The sequence below is a fragment of the Petaurus breviceps genome, unplaced genomic scaffold (assembly GCF_028583685.1).
Source record: "Petaurus breviceps papuanus isolate PSGF00001 unplaced genomic scaffold, PetGlider_PUasm1.0 90925, whole genome shotgun sequence".
Classification (NCBI taxonomy): domain Eukaryota; kingdom Metazoa; phylum Chordata; class Mammalia; order Diprotodontia; family Petauridae; genus Petaurus; species Petaurus breviceps.
The window spans coordinates 28971825-28995130 of record NW_027187380.1 but is presented as its reverse complement, the minus strand read 5'-3'; the positions used below and the strand labels follow the sequence as shown (position 1 = coordinate 28995130).

The 23306-nt window shown below is 37.0% G+C and overlaps 1 protein-coding gene and 2 pseudogenes across 1 annotated transcript; 2 read left to right on the top strand and 1 right to left on the bottom strand.

The window, feature by feature from the left end:
- Positions 1–4896, bottom strand: part of LOC138152800 (zinc finger and SCAN domain-containing protein 23-like) — a 48700-nt pseudogene extending 43804 nt beyond the window's left edge.
- LOC138152312 (putative uncharacterized protein C8orf89) lies at positions 4822–5723 on the top strand. The gene has a single exon (XM_069076008.1). It carries the CDS (start codon positions 5024–5026, stop codon positions 5633–5635), a length of 612 nt encoding a protein of 203 aa, XP_068932109.1. The 5' UTR covers positions 4822–5023; the 3' UTR covers positions 5636–5723.
- An 854-nt stretch (positions 5724–6577) lies between these two features.
- Positions 6578–22828, top strand: LOC138152799 (ornithine transcarbamylase, mitochondrial pseudogene; annotated as a pseudogene).
- The last annotated feature ends 478 nt before the right edge of the window (positions 22829–23306 follow it).

Below are 23306 nucleotides of genomic sequence, written 5' to 3'. Positions count from 1 at the left end.
AGATAGATAGATAGATAGATAGATAGATAGATAGATAGATAGATAGATAGATAGATAGATAGATAGATAGATAGAGATGTAGATATAAACATAGATTTACACACATTCATATACATATACAGGTTGGGTATAGAAATTCATCTTATACAACAGTGAAATAGGACAGGAAGAGGGTAAGAGGAAAGGGGGAGGAGTAATAAAAGAGAAGGTAAATTAAAGGAGGCAGTCATCAGAAGCAAAACAGACTTTGGGGTAGAAGTCAGGGTAAAATTACAGAAGGATAAATAGAAGAAAAGGAGGGAAATACACAGCTAGCAATCATAACAGTAAATGTAAATAGGATGAACTCAGTCATGAGCAGGTAGGAGGCACAGTGGATAGAGTGTTGGGCCTAAAGCCAGGAAGATTCAGTTCCCTGATTTAAAATCTGGCCTCAGATACTTACTGGCTTTGTGATTCTGGGCAAGTCACTTAACTCTTTTTGCCTCAGTTTCCTCATCTGTAAAATGAGTTGGAAAAGGAAATAGCAAACCACTCCAGTATCTTTACCAAGAAAAACCCAAATGGGGTCAAGAAGGGTCAGGTATGACTGAAAACATCTGAACAGCACCCATAAAATGGAAGAGGATAGTTTAATGGATTAGAAACCAAAATCCACTTAATATTTCCCTTTTAATTTTAATTATTGATTTTCTTTGTGAAAAACCTTTTCATTTTTGTGTAATCAAAATTGTCCATTTTATCTTCTGTCCCTTTTGGTCATGAACTCTTCCATTATCCTTTGTTGCAACAGGCATTTTCTTCCCTGTTCTGCAAATTTGTTAATGACATTAACGATATCAGTCACATGTATCAGTTATATATATCACTTATATCAAAGTCACGTCCATTTGGAACTCTTTTTGCTATATGGGATGAAATGTTTATCTAAGCCTATTTTCTAAAGTACTGTTTTCTGATTTTCCCAACAGTTTTTGTCAAATAGTGAATCTTTCCCCTAGGAGTTACGGCCCTTGGCTACAATGTTACTTCACTTCATCTGATCCTGGATATGATTTTTCTCTCCTTTGGATAATTCGTTTATGATTTGCTTAATTTATTTTTATAAGATTGGGTTATTTAGCTCTCTATCTTTTGTAACTCTACCTTTCACTTAATTTTTCAATTTTCTGAATTAATAATTGGACAAAAAATCTTGCAATAATTTCTTTCATTTCTTCATTGGCTGTGAATCATCCTTTTTCTTTATTGATACTAGAAATTTGATGTTCTCCTTTCTATTTTTAATCCAATAATTTGTTTTATTGATTAAAAAAAAACGCTGCTAGTTTATTAGTCCCTGTCTCCATTACAAATGTTCATAGCTTTCAGCAACACTGGCCTTTTTATTCCTCCCACAGGATATTCCATTTGCTGACTCCATGACTTTCAGCTGGCTGTTCCCTATGCCTGTAATGTTCTCTTCTTCACTTCCCCAGCTTCCTTCAAACTCACCTCAAATCCCCTTTTCAGCAGGCCTATCTGGATCCCTTCCCCATTCCATTCTTCTTCCTGACCTCCCCCTGCCCCAACTCCTAGTGAGTTGTTTTAGTTTAGTCATTCAGTCTTGTCTGACTCTTTTGTCCGTGGGTTTTTCTTGACAAAGATACTGGAATAGTTTGCCATTTCTTTCTCTAATGTGTCCCCATTTTACAGATAAGGAATTAGACAAATAGGGATTAAGTGACTTGCCCAGGGTCACAAAGCTAGTAAGTATCTGAGGCTGGATTTGAACTCAGATCTTCCTGACTCCAGGCCTAGTGCTCTATCCATTGCATGTGCACTCGAGCACATGTGCTCACGCACACACACACACGCACACACACATACACACACACCATATCGGTTTACATGCTGCCTTCACCATTAAAATGTGAGCTCCCTGAGGGCAGTGACCTTATGTTGGCTTTTCTTTGTGTCTCCAGCACTTAGCACAGTGCTTGGCACATTTTAAGTGCCTTAAAAAATGCTTACTGACTGACTGACATGTCTTTTCCTCTGTAGAATATAAATGTCTTGAAGGTGGGAACTATTTTATCTTTGGCGGGGGGGGGGGGTCCTTGTATCCCTAAGCAGAATAGTAAACAGTATTAGACACTCAATAAATGTTTTTTGAGAGACAATATCAAATTCCAGCTCTGCCACTTCGTGACTTTGGACAAGTCATTTCATGTACCCAAGTCTCAGTTTCCTTATATGTAAAATGGGGATGGGAGTAGATGATTTCTAATGTCCCTTTTCTATTTCAAACTTGGTTTAGTGAATTAAATTTCCCTTATTTTACATTGCAGGCAAACTGGACATCCCTTGTCTTCAATCTTGCCTCTCTTATCTCTGTGGCTTTTGCTCACTCATGCCTGGAATTAACTGAATGTATTTTTTAAGTTCCTTACTTCCTCCTTGAAAGCTCCATAGATCCTCTCCCCTTCTTTTCCCCAGTTGAAGTAAATATTTTCCTTATCGAATTTCTCATAGCACTTTACCTAGACTTCTTCTTTGCAATTTTTTTTTGGTCTTGTGTCATATGCATTTGTGTATATGTTGTTCTCTATTAAATTTTGAGCTCCTTTGAAAGGCCTACATCCCAGCAACTAATACAGTGCCTGGAATATAGTAGATATTTAAATGACTATTGACTTGAACTGAAATGACTTACTCTATAGTATCAGAATTCAAGAAGACTTCCAATAATGCCAATAATGGAAAACCCACAATTTGTACTTTTGGGAAACTCTAATTCTTAAGGAGTTTTTCCTGATCTTAAGTCAAAATTTACCTCCACTACTTCTCTTAGTTCTGTCCTCTGGGACCGAACAGAATAAGTTTAATCCCCCTTGCCTGTAATAGCTTTCCAAATACTGAAAGATGACTATTATGTGATCTTCTTTCCTCCAAACTAGACATTTGCAGTTCCTTCAACCTATTCATCAAGTTGGACCACTTCCTCCCTTTAATTGGAGAGGGTGGAGGGCAGACAGAGAGCTCCTCCTAGATCCTCCATTTATAGAGAAGGCCTAGGGCAGCCATCTCTTGATTTTCCACCTGGCTGCAGGACTTTATTATGCCCCTACAATAGGTACCCTTGCTCTTTCCTCTCCCTCACTCTTCTCTTTTCATTTTCTTTTTTGTTTGTTTTTTTTTGGAGGGGAGAGGGCAGGGCAATTGAGGTTCAGTGACTTGCCCAAGGTCACACGGCTTATTAGTGTTAAGTGTCTGAGGCCATATTTGAACTCAGGTCCTCTTGACTCCAGGGCTGGTGCTCTATTCACTGTGCCACCTAGCCACCCCTTCATTTTCTTTTTATGTCTTATTTTCCCTTATTAGATTGAGTCCCTTTTTTTTTTTAATTTCCAGTGCTTAGCATAGTACCTGGCACATAGTAGTAGTTTAATAATTGTTTATTGACTTACTGGTCTCTCGTCTCACTGTGCACTTGTACAGAGTAGGCACCATTCCTGAAATATACTCCCTTTCACATTTCCACTTATGGAAAAGCATTCTTTCTGCAAAGCAAGTACAATATTAGAAGAAATTGTGTCCAATTACCTCACCCCAAAATGGTCTCTCCCTCCTCAAATTTCTTATCATATTCTACCCTTTACATATTTATTTGTGTACATGTCTTATCCCCAGTAAATTGAACAAAATCTATTCATTCAGGAGCTATATAGTTTTTTGTGTTCTTTTTACCTTTCTATATGTAGCTTCTTTCTTTTTTAAAAGCAATCAGGGTTAAGTAACTTGCTCAAGTTTACATGGCCAGTTATTTCTGGGTGTGGTAGTAAGTATCAGAGCCCAGATTTGATCCCAGGTCATCCCGACTCTGGGGCCAGTGCTCTTACTTGCTGTGCTACCTGGCCACCTCTATATGTAGCTTCTAACAATTCCTTACACCTAGTAGGGGCTTTGAAATATTTATTGAGTTAAACATGCCTGATATACAACAGATAAAAGGAGTAAGTAGAATTTTATTTAACTCCTTAGATTAGTAGGAAGTAAAACATAAAGGAAGAAACAGGAATAAAACTAATTGGAAATTCAAATTAAGCAATTTTCCTGCCTATTTTTCCTCCCTGAAGATCTACATACCTTCTTCTCTGCAAAGCAGAATTCCTTTCCCTCTTCCCACCTGATGATCTGGTTCATCAAACTCTCTTTCCAAATTCTTCAACAGAATCACTGCTGCCTCTCCACTCTCTGGATGATGTTCTTGCACCCAAGTATGGAGTTCTTCAGGAAGGATGGTCAGGAACGATTCCAGCACCAGTAACTCTAGAATCCATTCCTTTGTATGCATTTCTGTTCTAAACCACTGATGGCAAAACATCTGGAGTTGACTCAGTGCCTCTCTGGGGCCTCTCTGGGTCTCCCAGGTGTCTCATAGGTGGGGGGGGGGGGGGGTGCAGTTGGTGGAAGAGCTCCCTTTCCTGGAGATTATTTATTTGCAGGCTAGATTCTTGCTCCTTGCAGTGGTTGTCCTCCTCCATTGTCACTGTAAGCGACCCTTCCTGCCCTACTAGAGCCTGCCCATCCAGGGCTACAGCCTTCCTTTAATTTTGTATCCATCAGAGACTGCCAAAGCTCAAGAAATAGCTTATTCCAGCAGAAAAAGTTCTTTTCTTCAGCTATCAGTTCCGAGTTACAAAAATTATTGTTAATGGTCGGCTCTAGCGCAGCTGGGGGTGAGGGAGGACACGACGGGCCCGGGAGGCCTCTCGGCCCTCCACATGGGGCCCCGGGTCGGCTCGTCCTGGGAGCCGCGAACGTGAGCGTGTGCTCGTCTCTGGCCCCAGGAACCCGGCTGCCCGATGAGAAGGAGCGACCGGCCCCCACTGTGGAGCCCCGAAGATGAATCATACCCATCAGAATTAAATTACTTGCTGTCCACATGCAGTCTAAGAAGGAAATTCAGATTGAGTTTACTGCAGTATAATGTTATAGATTCTAAAAGGAACATTCTTCATTTTCAAACGAAGAAAATAAAATGCCAGTACTTACTCCTGAAAACAGATACTTAACTTCAAGAACGAAAAGTTCACTTGATGGCTGTTTTTTCTTTGAAAATAGCTGGAATAAAGCAGCTGTTGAAATTCAAAAGATGAAAAAAGAATACTCCTCAATATTTAGTCTGAAAGATTTCAAGGAAGTGGATAAAATTCCATCTCTACCAGAAGTGCAAAGAAACAGAACAAATACAGAAGTTCCATTAGATGTGCTTAAAAGACATCTGTATACTCCTCTGAAGACACCTAAAATCACATTGCCAACAGAGAAGAACTCTAAGATCGAAATTCCAAGTTTGAATGAAGATATACCCACTTGCCTGCCATCATTTTCTTTATCTCAGAACCCTGGGCAGCAGTCTATAAAAGAAGAGAACTTAAAAAACAGGTCAATGAAGAGTATCCAAATAGGCAGCATGTTATCACTTCAGGAGAAACCAAAACGTTTTAATTTTAGAAGTCCTCTCACTGGAGCACCACCAGAATATTTACAGAGACTTTCTGAACTCACCATATTAGAATACGACACTATTCGTCGGGAAACAAGCAAAAATTTAAAAAAAGTCAAGAAACAAGAGCTGCCAGACTGCTGACAAAATACTGTTTGGGGTGATATGGTTTTCTTCATTGGTATCTGATATAGGTGTGTGTTGCTTGAGGTTTTTTTTTTGCAGTCATGCATAATATGATGCTCAATGATTTACCTAAAAATGGAAGTATAAATAGCCAATAAATATTTTATATGTTTATATACTGAAAAAAAAATTACTGTTAATATAAAGAAATGACAAAAGCTACTAAGAATTGACTTATAGGTGTATATATACCCAACCATAAGGGTGATTTACTAAAAGTAAAGTCATTTTATGACAGGGAGGATAAGAATAATTGATCCAACATAACTTAGAGGGAATAGCAATTCAGACACATAAATCATTTACCTGATAAACCAAAAACAGAAAACTAGAATTTTACCTAGAACTTTCAGAGATTTGAATCTAGTGTAGAAGCAATTAAGTAAAGTAACAAATAGAAATAGTGTGCCTGTCCTTGGATCTCTAAAATCCTGAAACTGAAACACCTGAAAGCTTCAAATAGAGAACTTCTAAGTTTATTTTCAATTGTTTAATGATTACACTTTGGTTAATTCTGAATCTTCCTAACTGCAATACTTTCTAGCTCACATCTCTCCATCTTGACCAGAAGAACAGCCTTTGCCTTGACTTTTCTAAAATCTAGGTAAGCTATATTGGTAGCATGCCCATAATCTACTAGAATAATAACGAACACTAAAAAGGAAATGAGGTTAGTCTAGCATAATTTATTCCTGAAGAAGCAAGGCTGCTTCTTTTTAATCACTGCTTACTTTTTCAGTAGGTTCGATGACCATCCCAAAGAGGCTTCATGGTAGCCTCAGGGGCAAATGCCTTCTTTGGCTCTCTGGCCCCAGTGAAGCCACAATACCCTTCCTTGAGCATCCTGGTCTGGGGAGAATAGGGAGAGGTGATGCCTCCAAATCCACCCCCTCCCAGCCGATGGATATGGCAACACACAGGGCCGAAGCTGGACAGACCTCATTTCTGGACTCACCTAACACGAGTAAACTTGGGAGAAGAGAACACTCAGTCCTGAGCCATGGGAAAGGAGGTAAAGGACTGAGCTCAAGATAGGAACAATAGTCAGGCCAAACAAATACCAGCCAATCCTTGCTAAAGCATCAGTTATTTCCGGGACTCTCTAGGAATTCTCCTCTCATTTTCCTAGCTCCAGATCTCTTTACCCCTTTGAATCTCCAGCCTCTGATGTTACATAGTGACTGGTTAAGGTTTTTTGCTAAACATTTAAAGTCAATATCCTGGCTGGTGTTCAGGTAGCTTGGAAGAAACTGGAAAAGCCAGTAGTGAAACTGAAAATTTTGTTCCCCTGCAAAACCTGCTGGGTCTCCTTGTAAAATATTGAGCAAAAGTCCCCAAACTGTACCTTGTATAGTTACTGTATGTATGTGTGTGTGTAAATATGTATGTATACATATAACTATATACATATACATATATATATATATGATGGGATGTTTGGGATCTATATTTGTAATACCAATTTGTAACATCAGTCTGTAAAACCAGTTTGTAAAATCACACACACACACACACACACACACACACACACCCAGCTTCAGAGCATTAACTCTGCCCAGCAACAACTCATGAATTGTTTCTCTCAGCTTGGAACAGTGACAAGCTACACCTGTGAATCCTTCACAAAAGTATACATAAACATTCCAGCTTAGGCAATTATTATCTGCCCCTTGTGTGGTGTCCCAATGCCCCCATGAATCCTTTGGTACCCTATCTCTAGGTTGACTCTTTGGCTGCCTCAATGAATCCTTCAGGACCCTATCTCTGGGTTAACACCTTAGCCTATTATCCACACACTGAGTCTCCATTAGCCTTGGTTCCCAGACATCAATCTAGTCAAACATGACACTGATGGGTGGAAGACTGGGCACTTCTCAGTCAGCCCTTGACCACTATATATTAGTGACGTTTCAAGCCAAAAACCACACCTCCAGGTAGCCCCCCCCCTTGGGCTTTTTCCCAGTGAATTATGGGCAATACACCTGTGCAGTTACATTAAAAGTGCATGTCCCTTTAAACATTGGCCCCATCTTAACTCCTCCCTAATCCCACCCTTAATCACCTAGTTAGCATAATTGGCTCGGGTTGTACTATGGATTATTCTATAAAAACCTTAATTCTACCCCTTTAAGGTTGAAGGTCCCCTAAAGGACTCTTGTCTGCTGTACAGCCTAACAATAAATTTGTAGGTCCTCTAAGGACCCTTGCCTGCTGTAAAGCATACACAAATAGATACAGTTATACATATATATATATATATATATGTATACATACACATATAACAAGATAAATTGAAGATAACACAAAGAAGGCATTAGCATTAAGGTCAAAAAGAGAATTCCGCTAAGATTCTCTTCCCTGTGGTCCCAGTTCTTCTTAGCTAGGGCTACGGAGCCCTCCCCTGTCATCCAGCTCTGATGGAACTGAGGAGACAGTAAGAAGTTTGAACCATTAAGATTTTTTCTTCTCCCTGTTGTCCTGGCTATAACTGAGCTAGGGCTGCAGGGAAATTAATTTGAGTAAACTTCCTCCAAAAAGAAAAAGGGGGGAAGGTACATTAGCTACATCAGAGCTACACGGGCTTGTCATCTGCCTAACTGAAAGGTTAAATCCCTGGAATAGAATATTTTTTTTCTTTTCTCTGAATGACATGGGAACAGTTAGACAAGGGAAAAGAAGCTTGTGAAACAAAGGTACAAATACAAGTTAATCATTATCCCATATACTAAGCCTGGGATACATCTGAGCTACTAAAGTGTGTGTTACATCTGAGCTATTCAGCCTAAATAGTTTAGTAAAAGGGTACTTGATCTAGCTCCCATCAGCAAGTTTTGGATCCCCAGGTACCCTGAAGTCCACCTCTCTAAGTAAGCAGAGCCTGAAGTTTCTACTTCAAGTTCCCCAAACACTCTCCTCAATGCTCCAGGCAAATTGACCACCCCATGACCAAGGTCTGCTACAGCTAAGCATTCATAGAGGTTTATTTGATAGAGTATAAGCTGATAATGTGCTTTGAGTGTGATGAGTTTGGAAAATGGAGGGTTTCCCCCTGAAATACAGAGTTCACTCTGTACCATGAAGCCCCAACTTCAGTACCATCTAAGAGATCTCTCCCTTGCTGCAAATAATCACTTTGCTTGTTCCAATGCCAAGGAATTAAAGAAGGTTGCTAAGGACCTAGATTATACTGACCAGAAACCCTGTCCGATCCAAAGATCCAAGGACTTTACTGACAATTATACATCTCAAGCAACTGAGGGAATTGAGAGGATTAGATTAGTCTGTTCTTAACTGGCCCTTTACTGATTAATAAGTTATTGTTTCCATGTTTCTTTGAATGAATACAGACACTTGAAGGGAATGGAACACCAAATTTTCTGATTTTAGGCTATTGCATTTGTTCACTTTCGCTTTCCCCACTTGGAAAGCTCCAAATCTTTCCTCCAATTAGAAATCAGATTGCCTAATTTTGTAGCCTGGTTAAATTTGTTGTTGTTGTTGTTGTTTTGGAAGGGCAATTGGGGTTAAGTGACTTGCCCAGGGTCACATGGCCAGTTTTTGTGTTAAATGTCTGAAGCTGGATTTGAATTCAGGTTGTCCTGACTCCAGGGCTGGTGCTCTATTTACTGTGCCACCTAGCCACCCCAGCCCGGTTAATTTTTCTTTTAATTAATTGGTCTTATTTGATGGTTTTTAATGCATCAAAGTGTGTCTCCCCCTGTATCTGGGGAGCAAAACTGAGGAAGGCCTGGAAAAGATTTGTTATGTAATTGGTGTGTATTGCTTAATAAAGCGACATGCTTAGAAGCTTAAAAAAAAACAACTTGTCAGTGAGAAACAGTGTGTTCTGAACCCTGCACTGACTGGTTGTGTGACCTAGAATTCATCTATAAAGTGGGGAGATGAGAAAATGAGGTCAGAAGTCAACTAGCCTCTTCACTTGGTAAGATCCATCATTCTTATATAATTTGAAAAGGCAATTAATGTAATGTCATCTTGTAGTTTATATTATTGTTGTATTTCTACACTGTATATTGTAAAACCTGAGTTAGGAGAAAATTGTGTAAGACCAGTAGTGTTACTTTAAATATGTATATATGCTATTCAGAAAAACTTGTAAAACTGTTAACTAAGCTATTTTGTGCTAATGTTTTAATGTTAAAACCTAAAATTGTTTATTGATTATTGTATGAAAATTTGTTTGACTAGTTCTGCCCATTCAGAGCAGTCTCTCCTGCTTACAATTCATATAAATTTCCCTTATGTTGTAAAACTGTTAAATTCTCTAGAAATTATTTCCAGGCAAGGTCATTCAGCCTGAGAAAGGAAGTTTTAAATGAACCTAACTTGCTAAGAAGTTGCAAAGATTAAAAAGGATTTTTATAAATTGGCTTTTATATTTTAGAAGGAAAAGGAATTCCTTACATTATAAGATCTGATACATTTTTATTGTTTATCACAGCCCCATGAGAATAGAAATAATTATAACTGGCTCTAAGCTGTGATTGGTGAGGCTTGTTGTTTAAGGTAAAAAGCACTTGGGACCATAACTAAATTTTATTTTGAGTCTGAATTTGGGTATAGTTGTCTGCATTAAATTAGCGTCTGAGAGGAAATGCCACTAGCTACTCAGAGGAATGTGATCTTGTGCTGTCAACAGGTGGAAGTCTACATTTGGTAATGGCCAAAGGGACAATCTTAGCCTCTGTCTGGGATGGGATCCCTCCTGGCTCAGTTTACCCATGAGGTTCCTTTGAAAAGGAATGTTTCCCACCTATTCCTGAGTCTAGCTATGAGGTGGAACAGATGCGGCATGAGATGGAATATCTGTAACTGTACCTGAATTTACACAGAGCCAAGGATGTTTTCTCCTGACATATTTGGAATGTCACATGTCCCTGCCTTTTTCCTTCTGTAACAGGTTTCTATGCTCAGAGCAAGTGATCAGTAAAAGATGTGAGGTTTTTTTTATGTTAGCTTATTGAAAAATCTAATATTTTTTCATCTAGAATTAGAATATGTATAGAAAGTTTATGCAAACTGCTTAAGATCATTTAAAAGTTTTCAATTAACTTCCTTCACAAAGGTTTAGTGATCATTGAAGAAGGAAAATACCTTTAGAAGGAATTTTTTTAAATCTCTAGTGTGATTCTAAGAGACCCACTAAAACCTCCATTTGCAAGACATGTTTCTTGCTAAATTGATGTAACAAATTGTAAAGCAGAAAAGAACTTGCTGTTTTAATCTGAATTTGTAGTTATTCTATCATCTAAGCAAGTGTTAATATTTGTAACTGAATACATATGTGTAAAATTCACTTCTCTTTTTGAGATTCTGTTCAGCACCCCACCTCCTACTGTATTTTGGGTGTTGAATGCTGTTATGTATGACTGTTAATGATTTACTTCTCAAGTCCCTCCAGGCTCCTTGAGACGTCCAAAATGCAGTTCGGGCAGTGTACCAGGCCACTCTTCATTTGCCACCCTAAGATCCTGCACACTCGGTGAATATCGGAGATTGAGTGCCCACCTGCAAACTACTCTGAGACTCCTCACTTGAGCCCCATTGGACTGGCCCATACCAGGTTATACTGACTACCCCATCTGCTGTTAAAGTGACTGGAAGGAAAACCTGGATTCACCGCTCCCACATCAAAGTGATGACTCCTCCTAGCTCTCTAGACTTGTGAGTGGCAAAACCTACCAGTGACTTACAACTGAAAATCAAGAGACTGTTGTGATGTTCCTGCTTCTATCGCTCTTGCCTTTAGTTGGTCCTAATCCCTACACTCCTACTTTGTAATCTTGGACTCTTACTAGGACATTTGATGGGACTCTAATTTCAAAAATGTGACTCATGGCCAGCCCACCCTTTCCTTTGATCTCTGTACCCTGCTTAGCCCCAGATTTATGTTGTTTCCCTACACAGGCATGTATTTTGCGGGGACCGATGGTGCTGCTTGTAGAGCAGAAAACAGCCTTTGGTCAACCCAGTCATATGTCTGCCCTGAGGATGGGTCTCCCGATGGTGGGGGGACTGGGAAATATCACTCTGTCAGTTGGGATTGTGTAACCATTGCTGAGTGGGTCTCCAGTGGCAACCGTGACCACCACATTTCATTTTATTGTAATGCCCTTCAGTCATGTAACCCAGTTGTCATCAGGATTTTAAATTGGACTAAACAAACTTGAATAATACTAAGGCTTTGTTTCAATAAGAATAATACTGAGAAAGCTCCGCTTCAATGGAAACAATGCTAACCCCTTAGAAACATATACTGTTGCCAGCAATCACATTGTCTATAAAATTATGTCTAACAGAAAGCTCGATGCTGTCTTTCGGTCTGAGAGGCAGCCCCGGCTGGTTAATAAACCCTCCTATCAAATTATAATTGGCCTAGCTGTCCCGTTATGTCTCGGTGTCCATTACAGTACAGGTCTTTCTATTCTTTCTTTGATCTCTTTGGGGCATAGGAATAGTAGTAGGATACAAAACTTGGCTAAGGAGTATGTACTTTTAAATATTTTTTTTGTAGTATAGTTCCAAATTGCTTTCTAGAATAGATGGAAAGGTAACCAAAGATTAACTTAAACAATTACTCAATTCATCAAAGTTGCAACATACAATATACTCATAAGTCACTATCATCATTTGATTGCTCTGTAGTCTTCATTTTTACTTTGTCTCTCTTTGGTTTAGGTGTCAAGATCATATTTATATTATAGTAAGTGACTAGAAAGATTTCTTCTGTTTTGAGTTTCACAAATAATTTATGTAATATTAGAATTATTTTTTTTCTTTTGGATGTTTTATATGATTCACTTGTACATCCATCTCATCCTGGAATTTTTTTCCTTTTTAGGATAGTCTATTTCTTCTTTTGTTTATCTGTGTATTTTATATTTTTACAAATATTCATACATTCTTCTAAATTGTCTTATGTTCTTATATAGTTGGACAAAATATTTTAAAATAAATTCTTTATTGCTTTTGCAGTCATAAATTTTACTCTTTCAATTTTTAGATATAAACAATTTGGTTTTCCTCTCTTTTAAAATTAAAATTAGCTCTTTATATATTTTTCCCAAAAAAATAAACTTCATTTTTAATGGTATTGATATAATACTGTTTTTCTGATACTAGTTACTTGACTCTGAATCTTTCATATAATTTCTTCCACATCTTTTTGAAATAATCAGTTTCCTTATTTCTTATAGCACAATAGCATTCCATTATATTCATAAACCACAACTTGTTCAAACTTAATTCTCATTCAGGTGCCCATCTTGTCAGAGTCTCTTTGCCTTCTGTTACAGGATCTGGCATGGTGGTTTGTTGCTAGTTCCAGAAAAAGAGGTTGTCTGTCATTATTAGAGGGTACATTTTCATGTTCTACCCTTGTGATCACCATCAGTTCCTTTTAAAATTAATAGGAATAAATCTAGGATTATATCTATGCATAAGGTGATAGTATCAACCAGTACTTGAAGGATCACCAATGACATAGGTGTTTACCAAGGAAGAATTCTTTTACATCTTTTAGCCTCAACTCAGGTGTTACTTGAAACACAACCATAATAAATGCCCTTTGTGTATCTAACAGAATCTCCACTTCTTGCTCAGTCTCTGAATTATGCCTCAGTCAAGAATATTCAACTTTTTGGAGATGTGGTCTTTCTACAAAATGCATATATAATCACATTCCATCAACACAGAATCCTTTTGGATGGGGGTATCACATTCACACACAAGGACCTATATATTCATCTTAGTAATAATTACATTAACATACCACTTTAAAGTTTAAAAAATTATTTCTTTATAAAAACCCTGTAAAGAATTGTTATTAGTTTAATTACTATTACCCCCATTTTACATATGAGGATTCTAAGACAAGCAACAGTTAAGAGGCTTTCCTAGGCACAGTGTCAGAGATAGGATATATTGTTACCAAGTGAGAGGTACTTGTCAACAGCACAGCTGGCATTGGGAATCTATTGTATCAGTCATGACATTGCTCTTGGGTTTATGTACCTTGGGGAATGCCAGATAGGTATTATGTGTGTGTGTGTATATATGTATATATGTATATATATATATATATATATATATATATATATATATATATATATATATATATATATATATAATGACTTTTAATCATGGATCTCTTATTTATAAACAAAACAGTTCCTGATGTGGTAATATGCTTATAGTTCCCTAAAACCCTGCATTAGAGTTCCTCTATGTTTTTCCCCTTTACAAGGATAGAAGTCCTTTTCTTGCCTACATTCAGAATGTTACCTTGCCAAATTTAATCTGGACATTTCTCTGATTGTAGCCAATGGCAAAGACTTTTCCAGAGAAAATCTATGAAAATTGGCTAAGTGCTACTTTATCAAAAAGTATTTCTGAACTAGCCCCAAAAGGGTCAGTGTCTTTTTCAGAAATAGCTCCTCCAAAGACTAACCCTTCTCTGGTTTGTCTACCTTAAAGACCTTGGAATGTTCCTAATTTTTTTCCTGGTTTTTCTGGAATTTACCTAACTTCCTTAAATTTATAATCCAGTGGTTTTATACTTCACCAATCTCAACTGATCTTGATCTTGTTTGGTATATTCTAGCAGGGGTCAGCTACAGTAGGAGCCACTAGATTACTGTTAATATAAAATTCAATTTGACAAATATTTATTAAGTATCTAGATAAAAAGTACTACTACTAGGTACCAAAGTTACAAAGATAGCTATGACACAGTCCCGGCCCTCCCAAAGTTTACTATCTAATGAGGGGAGGGTAAACACATATTTTATGAGAGTGAAGTAAGTAAAAGGTAAAAAAGTAAATAAAAAAGTTTTTTAAAGTGAAGTACTAGGGGAAATTTGAGGAAGAAAGAGCACTTTCACTTAAGGTGTTAGAGGTAGGGGGAGTGCCAGAGAAGTCTCCATATAGAAATTAAGATCTGATTGGAGCTGCTATTCTAGTCTTGGGGGATGTAATGAGCAAATTCAATTCTGTTCAATTTTATTCCATTCAATGTGCATTTATTAAGTGTTTACTATGTGAGAGACACTGTGCAAAGTAGTAGGTAATACAAGACAAAAATGAAATAAATTCCTGTTCTCAAGGAACTTACATTCTATTGAATGGATATGGCATAAATACAAGTAAATACAAATTACATATTAAGTAATGAAAGTAATTTCAAGAGGGGATAAGTGCTAATAACTGAAAGGATCAGGAAAAGTCTCATGTAAATGGGCAAATCAGAGCAATATTTTGAAGAAAGTTAATAGGCAAAGATGAAAAGAGACTGCATTCGAGACATGCAAAGATGAGATGAGACATGAAAAGTCAGGAAATAAAACTAGAATGTTGTATACAGGGAATAGCTAGACAGCTAGTTTGATAGGAATGGAGAGTACATGGAGGAGAATGGTATAAAATAAGATCAGCAAGGGAAATAGAAACAAAATTGTAAAAGCATTTAAATGCCAGTTTGGGAAGTTTTTACTTTTTCCTAGAAGCAATAGAAAGTTGTCGAAGAATTTTTTAGTAAGAGAATGGCATTGTCTTAGCAACATCAGTCTTATGGAGTGGTGGAGGACAGATTGGAAACAAGACAGACCTGACCAGGAGACCAATTATCAAACTATTGCAGTAGTCCAGGTGAGTGATAGTGACAGTCTGACTTAGGGTCAATGTTGCAGAAGTGAAGAGACAGGATAGATGGGAAAGATTGTAGAAGAATGATTAAGAAGACAGTTGGTGATTTATATGAATCCTATTTTGGAAATGTTGAGGGTTTTTATTTTTTACACATTTTAAAATTCTTCATTATGATACCACACTTCATTCACATTGGGTATTAAATGTATCTTTAACAAAGGGTCCATTTTTGCAAGTGTAATTTTTCATTGTCTTAATATTACTAATATATAGGTTTTGTTTTCTCTAAATTCAGTTTTCACTCCTTAATTCTCCTCCTCTCCCCATTGAAAAAACAGGAAAACTAAACCTACTACAAATATGTAGAATCGAACAAGACAAATTCCCACATTGGTCATATCGAAAAAAACAAAAACAAAAGCCCCAGTCTGCACTCTTGAGTCCATCAACTCTTCATCTGAAATTGAAAAGTGTGTTCCATCATAAGCCCTCTGAAACTGTGCTGATGAGAGTTTCTAAGAGGTTCAAAGTTATTTGTCTTTATAGCATCATTATTATATAGTTTTTCTGGTTCTATTCATTTTGCTTGCGCTAGTTCATATGTCTTCCTAAATTTCTCTGAAACCATTCCTTTTCACCATTTCGTATAACACATATTCATGTGTTTATCCATTCCCCGGGTATTGTATATCTTCTCAGTTTCCAATTCTTTGCCACCAGGAAAAGAGCTTCTATACTTTTGTGATCATGGTTTTTTCCTCTTTCTCCAATCTCTTTGGGGTACAGATTTAGTAGTGGTGTCATTCCTTTTTGCTTTTTAGGGCATAGTTATAAATTGCTTTACAGAATAGCTAGGCCAGTTCACAGATCTATCAACAGTGCATTCATATACACTGTTTTCCTACAGCCTCTCCAGAATTTGCCATTTCCCATCTTTGTCAAGTTTGCCAAACTGATGGACATGAAGTGGAAACTTAGAGATTCTTTAATATATATTTCTGTAATTAGTAATTCAGACAATTTTTCATGTAGCTATCAATAGTTTAGATTTTTTTCTCTGATAATTGCCTTTGATCACATAGTTGATATTTGATATGGGAAATGACTCTTACAAATTTGAATCAATTTCTTATTTATCTTAGAAATGAGACATTTAGTGCTATAAGAAATGACAAGGAGGTTGCTTTCAGAAAAATGTGGAAGGACTTGCACGAACTTATGAAAAGTGAAGTGAAGGGCAGCTAGGTGGCACAGTGAATAGTGACTCCAACCCTGGAGTCAGGAGGACCTGGGTTCGGATCCAGCCTCAGACACAACACAAAAAATAGCTGTGTGACCTTGGGCAAGTAACTTAACCCCAATGACCATCCAAAAAAAAGGCAAAAAAAAATTGAAGTGAGCAGAATCAGGAGAACATTGAAGACAGTAACAGCAACATTGTACAATGAACAACTGTGAATGACTTCACTGTTCTCAGCAATACAACGATCCAAGACAACTCCAAAGGACTTATGATGAAAAATGCTATTCACTGCCAGAGAAATAACTGATGGCATCTGAATACAAATCAAAGCTTTTTTCTTCCTTTTTTTCTTTTTCTTCCTTTATCTGGTTGTTGTACATTCAGAAACCTTTTACTGTTGCCACATTTTTCATGACCCCCATATTCAGTTCCAAAACCCCATGCTGGGGGACAATCCATATTTTAAAAAGTGCTGCTCTAATTCATCTTTGATAGATCTCATTCTAGTTTCACTTGTGTTCAAACTGTTTTTCTTTGAGGTTTTATTTCTTAATGTTTTGGAGTCATTCTCTTCCTTTGGGTTTGTATCTTATATGTCCCTGTCCATGTAATGGCTCTCTATGGTGAGATTCTGCTTTTGTTTGATCATTCTTCCAGACTACTTCCTAAGTTTCATCTTAATGTTAAAGTCAGCATCTGCATTTCTGGAGGGAACATCTGGGCTGAGATTGTGTCTTCTTGGGTCCCACTGCTGCTTCCTTGGGAGTATTGTGTGTTATGTTATTCTAAGATCTCAAGGATAGCTCAGGCTAGAGACCAGCAAGCTTTCAACCCAAAGTGGTTGGATCCAGGGCAAGGTCTAAGTGGTGCCTTCATGGTAAAAGCTCTTCAAGTTCCTGACCTGGTTTTGAGTCTGAGCAACATAAATCTGGGCTTGGAGTTCCAATAATCTGCTGCTAGACTCAGTCACCATTAGCCAGCTATAAAGCTCGGGTAGTTCAAAGTAATAGAACTGCTTGCTCCCCTTTGGCCTGGGGTTACTATCATGGTTAATCCTCTATATGTTTCAGACTGGGCTAGGAGCTGGAACTGAGACCTCATTCTGTTCCTGACATCAGAGGCCTTTATCTGTGAACCAGAATAGAATTGCATGTGACAAAACTGCCACTTGTCACTTGTTCCTGTTTTCTATACATAGAGTCAGGTCTTTCTGTGTGAATCTGATGTATTTTCTGTATCTCTATAGAATAGTTGTGGTGAAGAGATTGGCTATACTTCCTGCTATACATCTTAGCTCCAGGTGAATGCCTTCTAAAAAATGAGAGAGACCTGAACATGTTTATAGCTGTATCTGAGAATAAGACAACATTATATAGAGGGATTAAAGATGAAAGGAATGCTGCAGACAGGAGGTAGACTACAGGTATAACATGAAGCATACATTTAAGTATATCTGAATATTTGAATCATGATTCAGAATTACACCAGTATAGTGCCAGCACAATATTCACAGCTCCAAGGGCAACTGTAAATATGCTGGCATAGTTCTCAATCACATATAGAAGACAGAAGCAAAACATTTATTCAGACACCAGAAAGCCAAATCCCAACTCCAGGAAACTGAATCCATTATAGCAACAAAGAAGTTAATATACCATAACATAGCAGAGAGCCACACCATCCTTCAACCTTCCCACAAACAAACACACACAAGCCTAGCTATCTCCTTAGCTACCTCCTCTTCTCCCTCCAGCTCTGGCTCCCAGCTTCCTCTGGGCTCTGATCCACCCTTCAGGAAACTCCTCCCACCACAGGCTTCATGTGATAACATTTAGCCTATTAAAGGGCAAGGAAGATCTTCAAGTTTCCATTACCATTACAGTTGGCATATTTATAGTCATCCTTGGTGCTGTGAATATTGAGTTGGTGCTACCTCCCCTACCTTTAAAAAAATCTCTTTGGGATACAGACCTAGTAGTAGTATTGCTGTATATGCATATTTTTATGCCCAGTTTTATAGCCCTTTGGGCATAATTCCAAATTGATCTCTACAGTATTTGCATCAGTTCACAACCCCAACAACAGAGTGTATTAGTGTTCCAATTTTCTCACATTCCCTCCAACATTTATCATTTTACTTTTCTGTCATATTAGCCAGTCTAATAGGTGTGAGAAAATACCTCAGAGTTTTAATTTGTTTAATTGAATTCACATTTTTCTAATACGTGGTGATTTAGAATATTTTTTTTTCATATGACTATAGATAATTTTCATTTCTTCATCTGAAAACTGCCTGTGCAGGACAAGAAGACCCCTGCCCAAAATAAAATAAGCACAGATATCTCCAAGTACAGACAGAAAGGATTTATTTAATTATTTCTTCTTGCAAGAAGGGCAGTCTCACTACTAGAGGCAGTCTAGTAGGAGAGGCAAAATACAAAATTCAAAACTTGGTTATATACCCAAAATACCACCCCTTCTCCCCCAACTTTGTCCTGTCCTGTTCCCGTTAATCAGGAACTGAGGTACACAATCTAACTACAAAAGAATCTGCTGACATTCACAGATGAAATATCAGTAATATCAAAAAGCGGAAGGTACATATCTAGCGGACATGAAAACAGACAAAATATGTCATCAGTATTATTAACTACCTTAATATAATCAAAGCATGGACATGAAAGCAGACAATATCCCATAAATAATGGGGATATTAGGAACTTTTGGATCATGATGACCCTTCTACTGGCGACAGGAAGGTAGGAAATATCCTATGCATCATGGGAATTTTGGAACACGATGACCGTTCTGTAGGTCACAGTAATATTTCTAAATCTGTACTTGTGCCGGTTGAGGGGAAACTAAGTCCATAGCCAAATTTAAGGAACATGTACTTTCCCTTCCCACATATTAGCTAAGCTCAGCAAAACCTTCAGCTCATGACCAGGGGAATAGAGCAAGGATCTCAGGCTGTTAGGCCCTAAGTCTTTGGTACTTTATTACAATTCTATTCAGATTTCTGGAATGTTATCTGAGAATTTTTCACTTTTATTCCATTCATGTCTATTCATATCTTTTGATCATTTGCCAAATGGGGAATGACTTTTTTTCTTATAAATTTGACTCAGTTCTCTATATATTTGATATATGAGGCCTCTATCAGAGATATTTGCTGTAAGTATAATTTTTCTCCCAGCTTTTTGCTTTCCTTCTAATCTTGGTTGTGTTGGGTTGGTTTGTGCAAAACCTTTTAAATTTAATTGGAAGTACTCATTTTATATCTTGTAATGCTATTTCTTGTTTGCTCATAAAGTCTTCCTTTAATCATAGATCTGACAGGTAAACCATTCCTTGCTATCCCTAATTTGTCTATGGTATCACCCTTTACATTTAAATCATGTACTCATTTTGACCTAATCTAGGTATATGGTATAAGATCTAGGTCTATACCTAGTGCCAGTTTTCCTAACAGTTTTTGTCAAATCATGAGTTCTTGTTTCAAAAGCCTAGGTTTTGGGGTTTATCAAACACTAGATTACTATGGTCATTCACTATTGCATGGTGTATACCTAAGCTATTCCACTGATCCAACACTCTGTTTCTTAGCCAGTACCAAGTAGTTTTGTTTCCTCATTGCCTAGTCTAATTCCTTCAATTTTTTCCCCTCATTCTTATAGCTAATATTTCTAATACTGTATTGAATAATACTCACAATAATGGGCACCCTAGCTTCACCCCTGATCTTACTGGGAAGGCTTCTAGCTTATCCCATTATAAATAATGCTTGTTGACAATTTTAGATAGATACTACTTATCATTTTAAGGAAATCTATGTCCATTCCTATTCTCTCAGTGTTTTTAAACAGGAATGGGTGTTTTATTTTGTTAAAAGATTTTTTGTATCTATCAAGATAATCATATGATTTGTTAGTATTGTTATTGATATGGTCAAATATATTGATAGTTTTCTTACTACTGAAGCAGCCCAGAATTCTTGGTATAAATCCCACCTGGTTATAGTATATGATCCTAGAGATATATTGTTATAATCCCGTGCTAGTATTTTATTTAAAATATTAATGTTAAATTAAAATATTTTCATCAATATTCACAAGCAAAACTGGTGTATGGTTTTCTTTTTGCTTTTTCTGGTTTAGGTATCAACACCATATTTTTGTCATAAAAGGAATTTGGTAGGACTTTGTCTATTTTCCCAAATAGTTTATATAGTATTGGAATTAATTGTTCTTTATATTTTTTGCAGAATTTACTTGTAAATCTATCTGGCCTTGGGGATTTTTTTTCCTTGGGCAGTTCATTGATAGCTAATTTCTTTTTCTAAGATTGGGTCATTTAAGTATTCTATTTCCTCTTCTGTTAATCTGGGCAATTTATCTTTGTAAATATTCATCCATTTTGCTTAGATAGCCAGATTTATTGTCATATAATTGGGCAAAATGGCTCCTAATAATTGCTTTAATTTCATCTTTATTTGATGGTGAATTTACCTTTTGATATTAGCAATTCATGTTTGTTTGTTTTTTTAAGAGTATCAATAAAGCATTTTTTTTTAAATGAGAGAAAGAGGGAATGATCAAGAGGGCAAGATCCTAGCAGAGAAGAGAGAGCCTGAGATCATGTGTATAAGTGGCCTTGGCAAGGGCCCACCTTTTCTTCGAAGATAAATATGAGGAAGGACAAATGGGGAATGATGAAGAGGGTTTTTAGGTGTAGAATCAGGGAGAAAAGGGAGGTCAAGCAAGCATTTAGACCAGAGAGAATAAGATAAAGTAGGAGAGTACAGTTTGCTTAATATGAGATAAAGCTGAAAATATAGGTTGGAATCAGATTGTGAAGAGCATTGAAAGTCAGATCAGGAATTTATATTGTATAGAATCTCACCAAATAATTATCTATATAGGGACAGCTTTTAAAGTTCAAATTTGTTCATTTAATCAATATGTACTAAATATCTATTGGATGCAAATCATCAGGAAAGATATACAGTTTAGATTAAAACCCTGCCCTTGCTTTTTTGTCTTCCAGTTTCTAGATACTTCCTGATTCTCTTTAGATTTCTAAAGAAAAAGAAATTTCAGGCAACTTAGGGAATTTCTCCTTGGATATGGAATGTCAGTCCAAAATAATGTCCATTTGAAAGGACATCACTTCCTCATCTTCATAAAAGATTTTGTTTGTTTTTGCTTTTTTTGGAGGGGGGAAGGCAGGACGATTGGGATTAAGTGACTTGCCCAAGGTCACATGGCTAGTAAGTGTCAAGTGTCTGAGGCTGAATTTGAACTCAGGTCCTCCTGACTCCAGGGCTGTTGCTCTATTCACTGTGCTACCTAGTTTCCCCTTAATAAAAGATTTTACAGAAGAAATGAATTATTTGTTGTGGCTGTCAGCATATCTAAAATACAGGATAAAATAGAAAGGAGAGAATTTGCCTTTGTTATAAGGGAAGTCCCTGTGCATGATTTTTTAGAGAAGCACAAGGACAAGACCATCCATAAAAAAAGGATTTTCTCTGCTTGGAGATCACCTTGCTTCCTAACTATATATGATATTCATTTAGGAGTGAATGAAAGTGTCATAGACACAGCACAGATGCTATCTGGAATGACAGATGTAATTCTGGCTTATGTAAATAAACACACTGATCTGGACCACCTGACCAAAGATGCTTTAGTGCCAGTAGTCAACATGCTGTCATCCGATCTAGATTCTGACTGACTATATCACTCACCAGGAACATTATGGTTATCTGAAAGGCCTCACACTCAGCTGGATTGGTGATGGAAAAAACATTCTTTACTCCATCCTGATGAATATGAAGGTAGCTACAACCAATAGTTATGAACCAGATCCCAGTATAACCAAACTAGCAAAGGAGTATGTTAAAGACCATACTCTGTGATGTTTGATATATTGGAGGTAGCACAAAAGAGCAATATTTTAATTAATGACACATGATTAGCATTGGACAAAAAGGAGAAAACAAAGGGCTATCGGACTTTCAAGGTTACCACATGTCAATGAAGATGATAGATGTTGCTGCTCACAACTGGATATTTTTATACCATTTTTTTCCAGAAAACCAGAAGTTGTTGACGAAATATTTTATTATCCAAGGTTACTCATATTTCCAGAAGCTGAAAACAGAAAATGGACAATCATGGCTGTCATAAGCTTCCCTGCTGACCGTTTATTCACCATAGCTGTAGAAGCCTATATTTTGAATACTTTGACTCCTTCCAAGGGAGGAAAATATTCTGTAACAATATGAGGGAGAAAAGAGAATTACATAAACAACCTAATGTACTTACTAGGTAGATTGTACAATATTGTACTATCATTGTAAAACCCCATATGATATTGAAGCTCTGGCAGTTGTGGGGGTTTTTTGACCTGTTGTTTAAAGTTTATAGGGTTCGTGTTTAGATTGTACTTTTTAGAAAAATAATTTCAGCATTCATTTAGCAATGACTGGTGTTTGCAACTACAAACTTTTTTTAATGGCAAAAAACAGAACTCAAAGCAAATTATATGATTTATTTGTGATAGCCTACTGGATCATTACCTACAATAATTTGCAGATCAACATTTCACCCATGAGTAGGTTTGTAATAAAATAATAATAACAATAATAATATATTTGTGTAGCAGTTTAATATTTACAAAGTGAATTGTAATGGTAATGTAATTTGAATTTGAAGA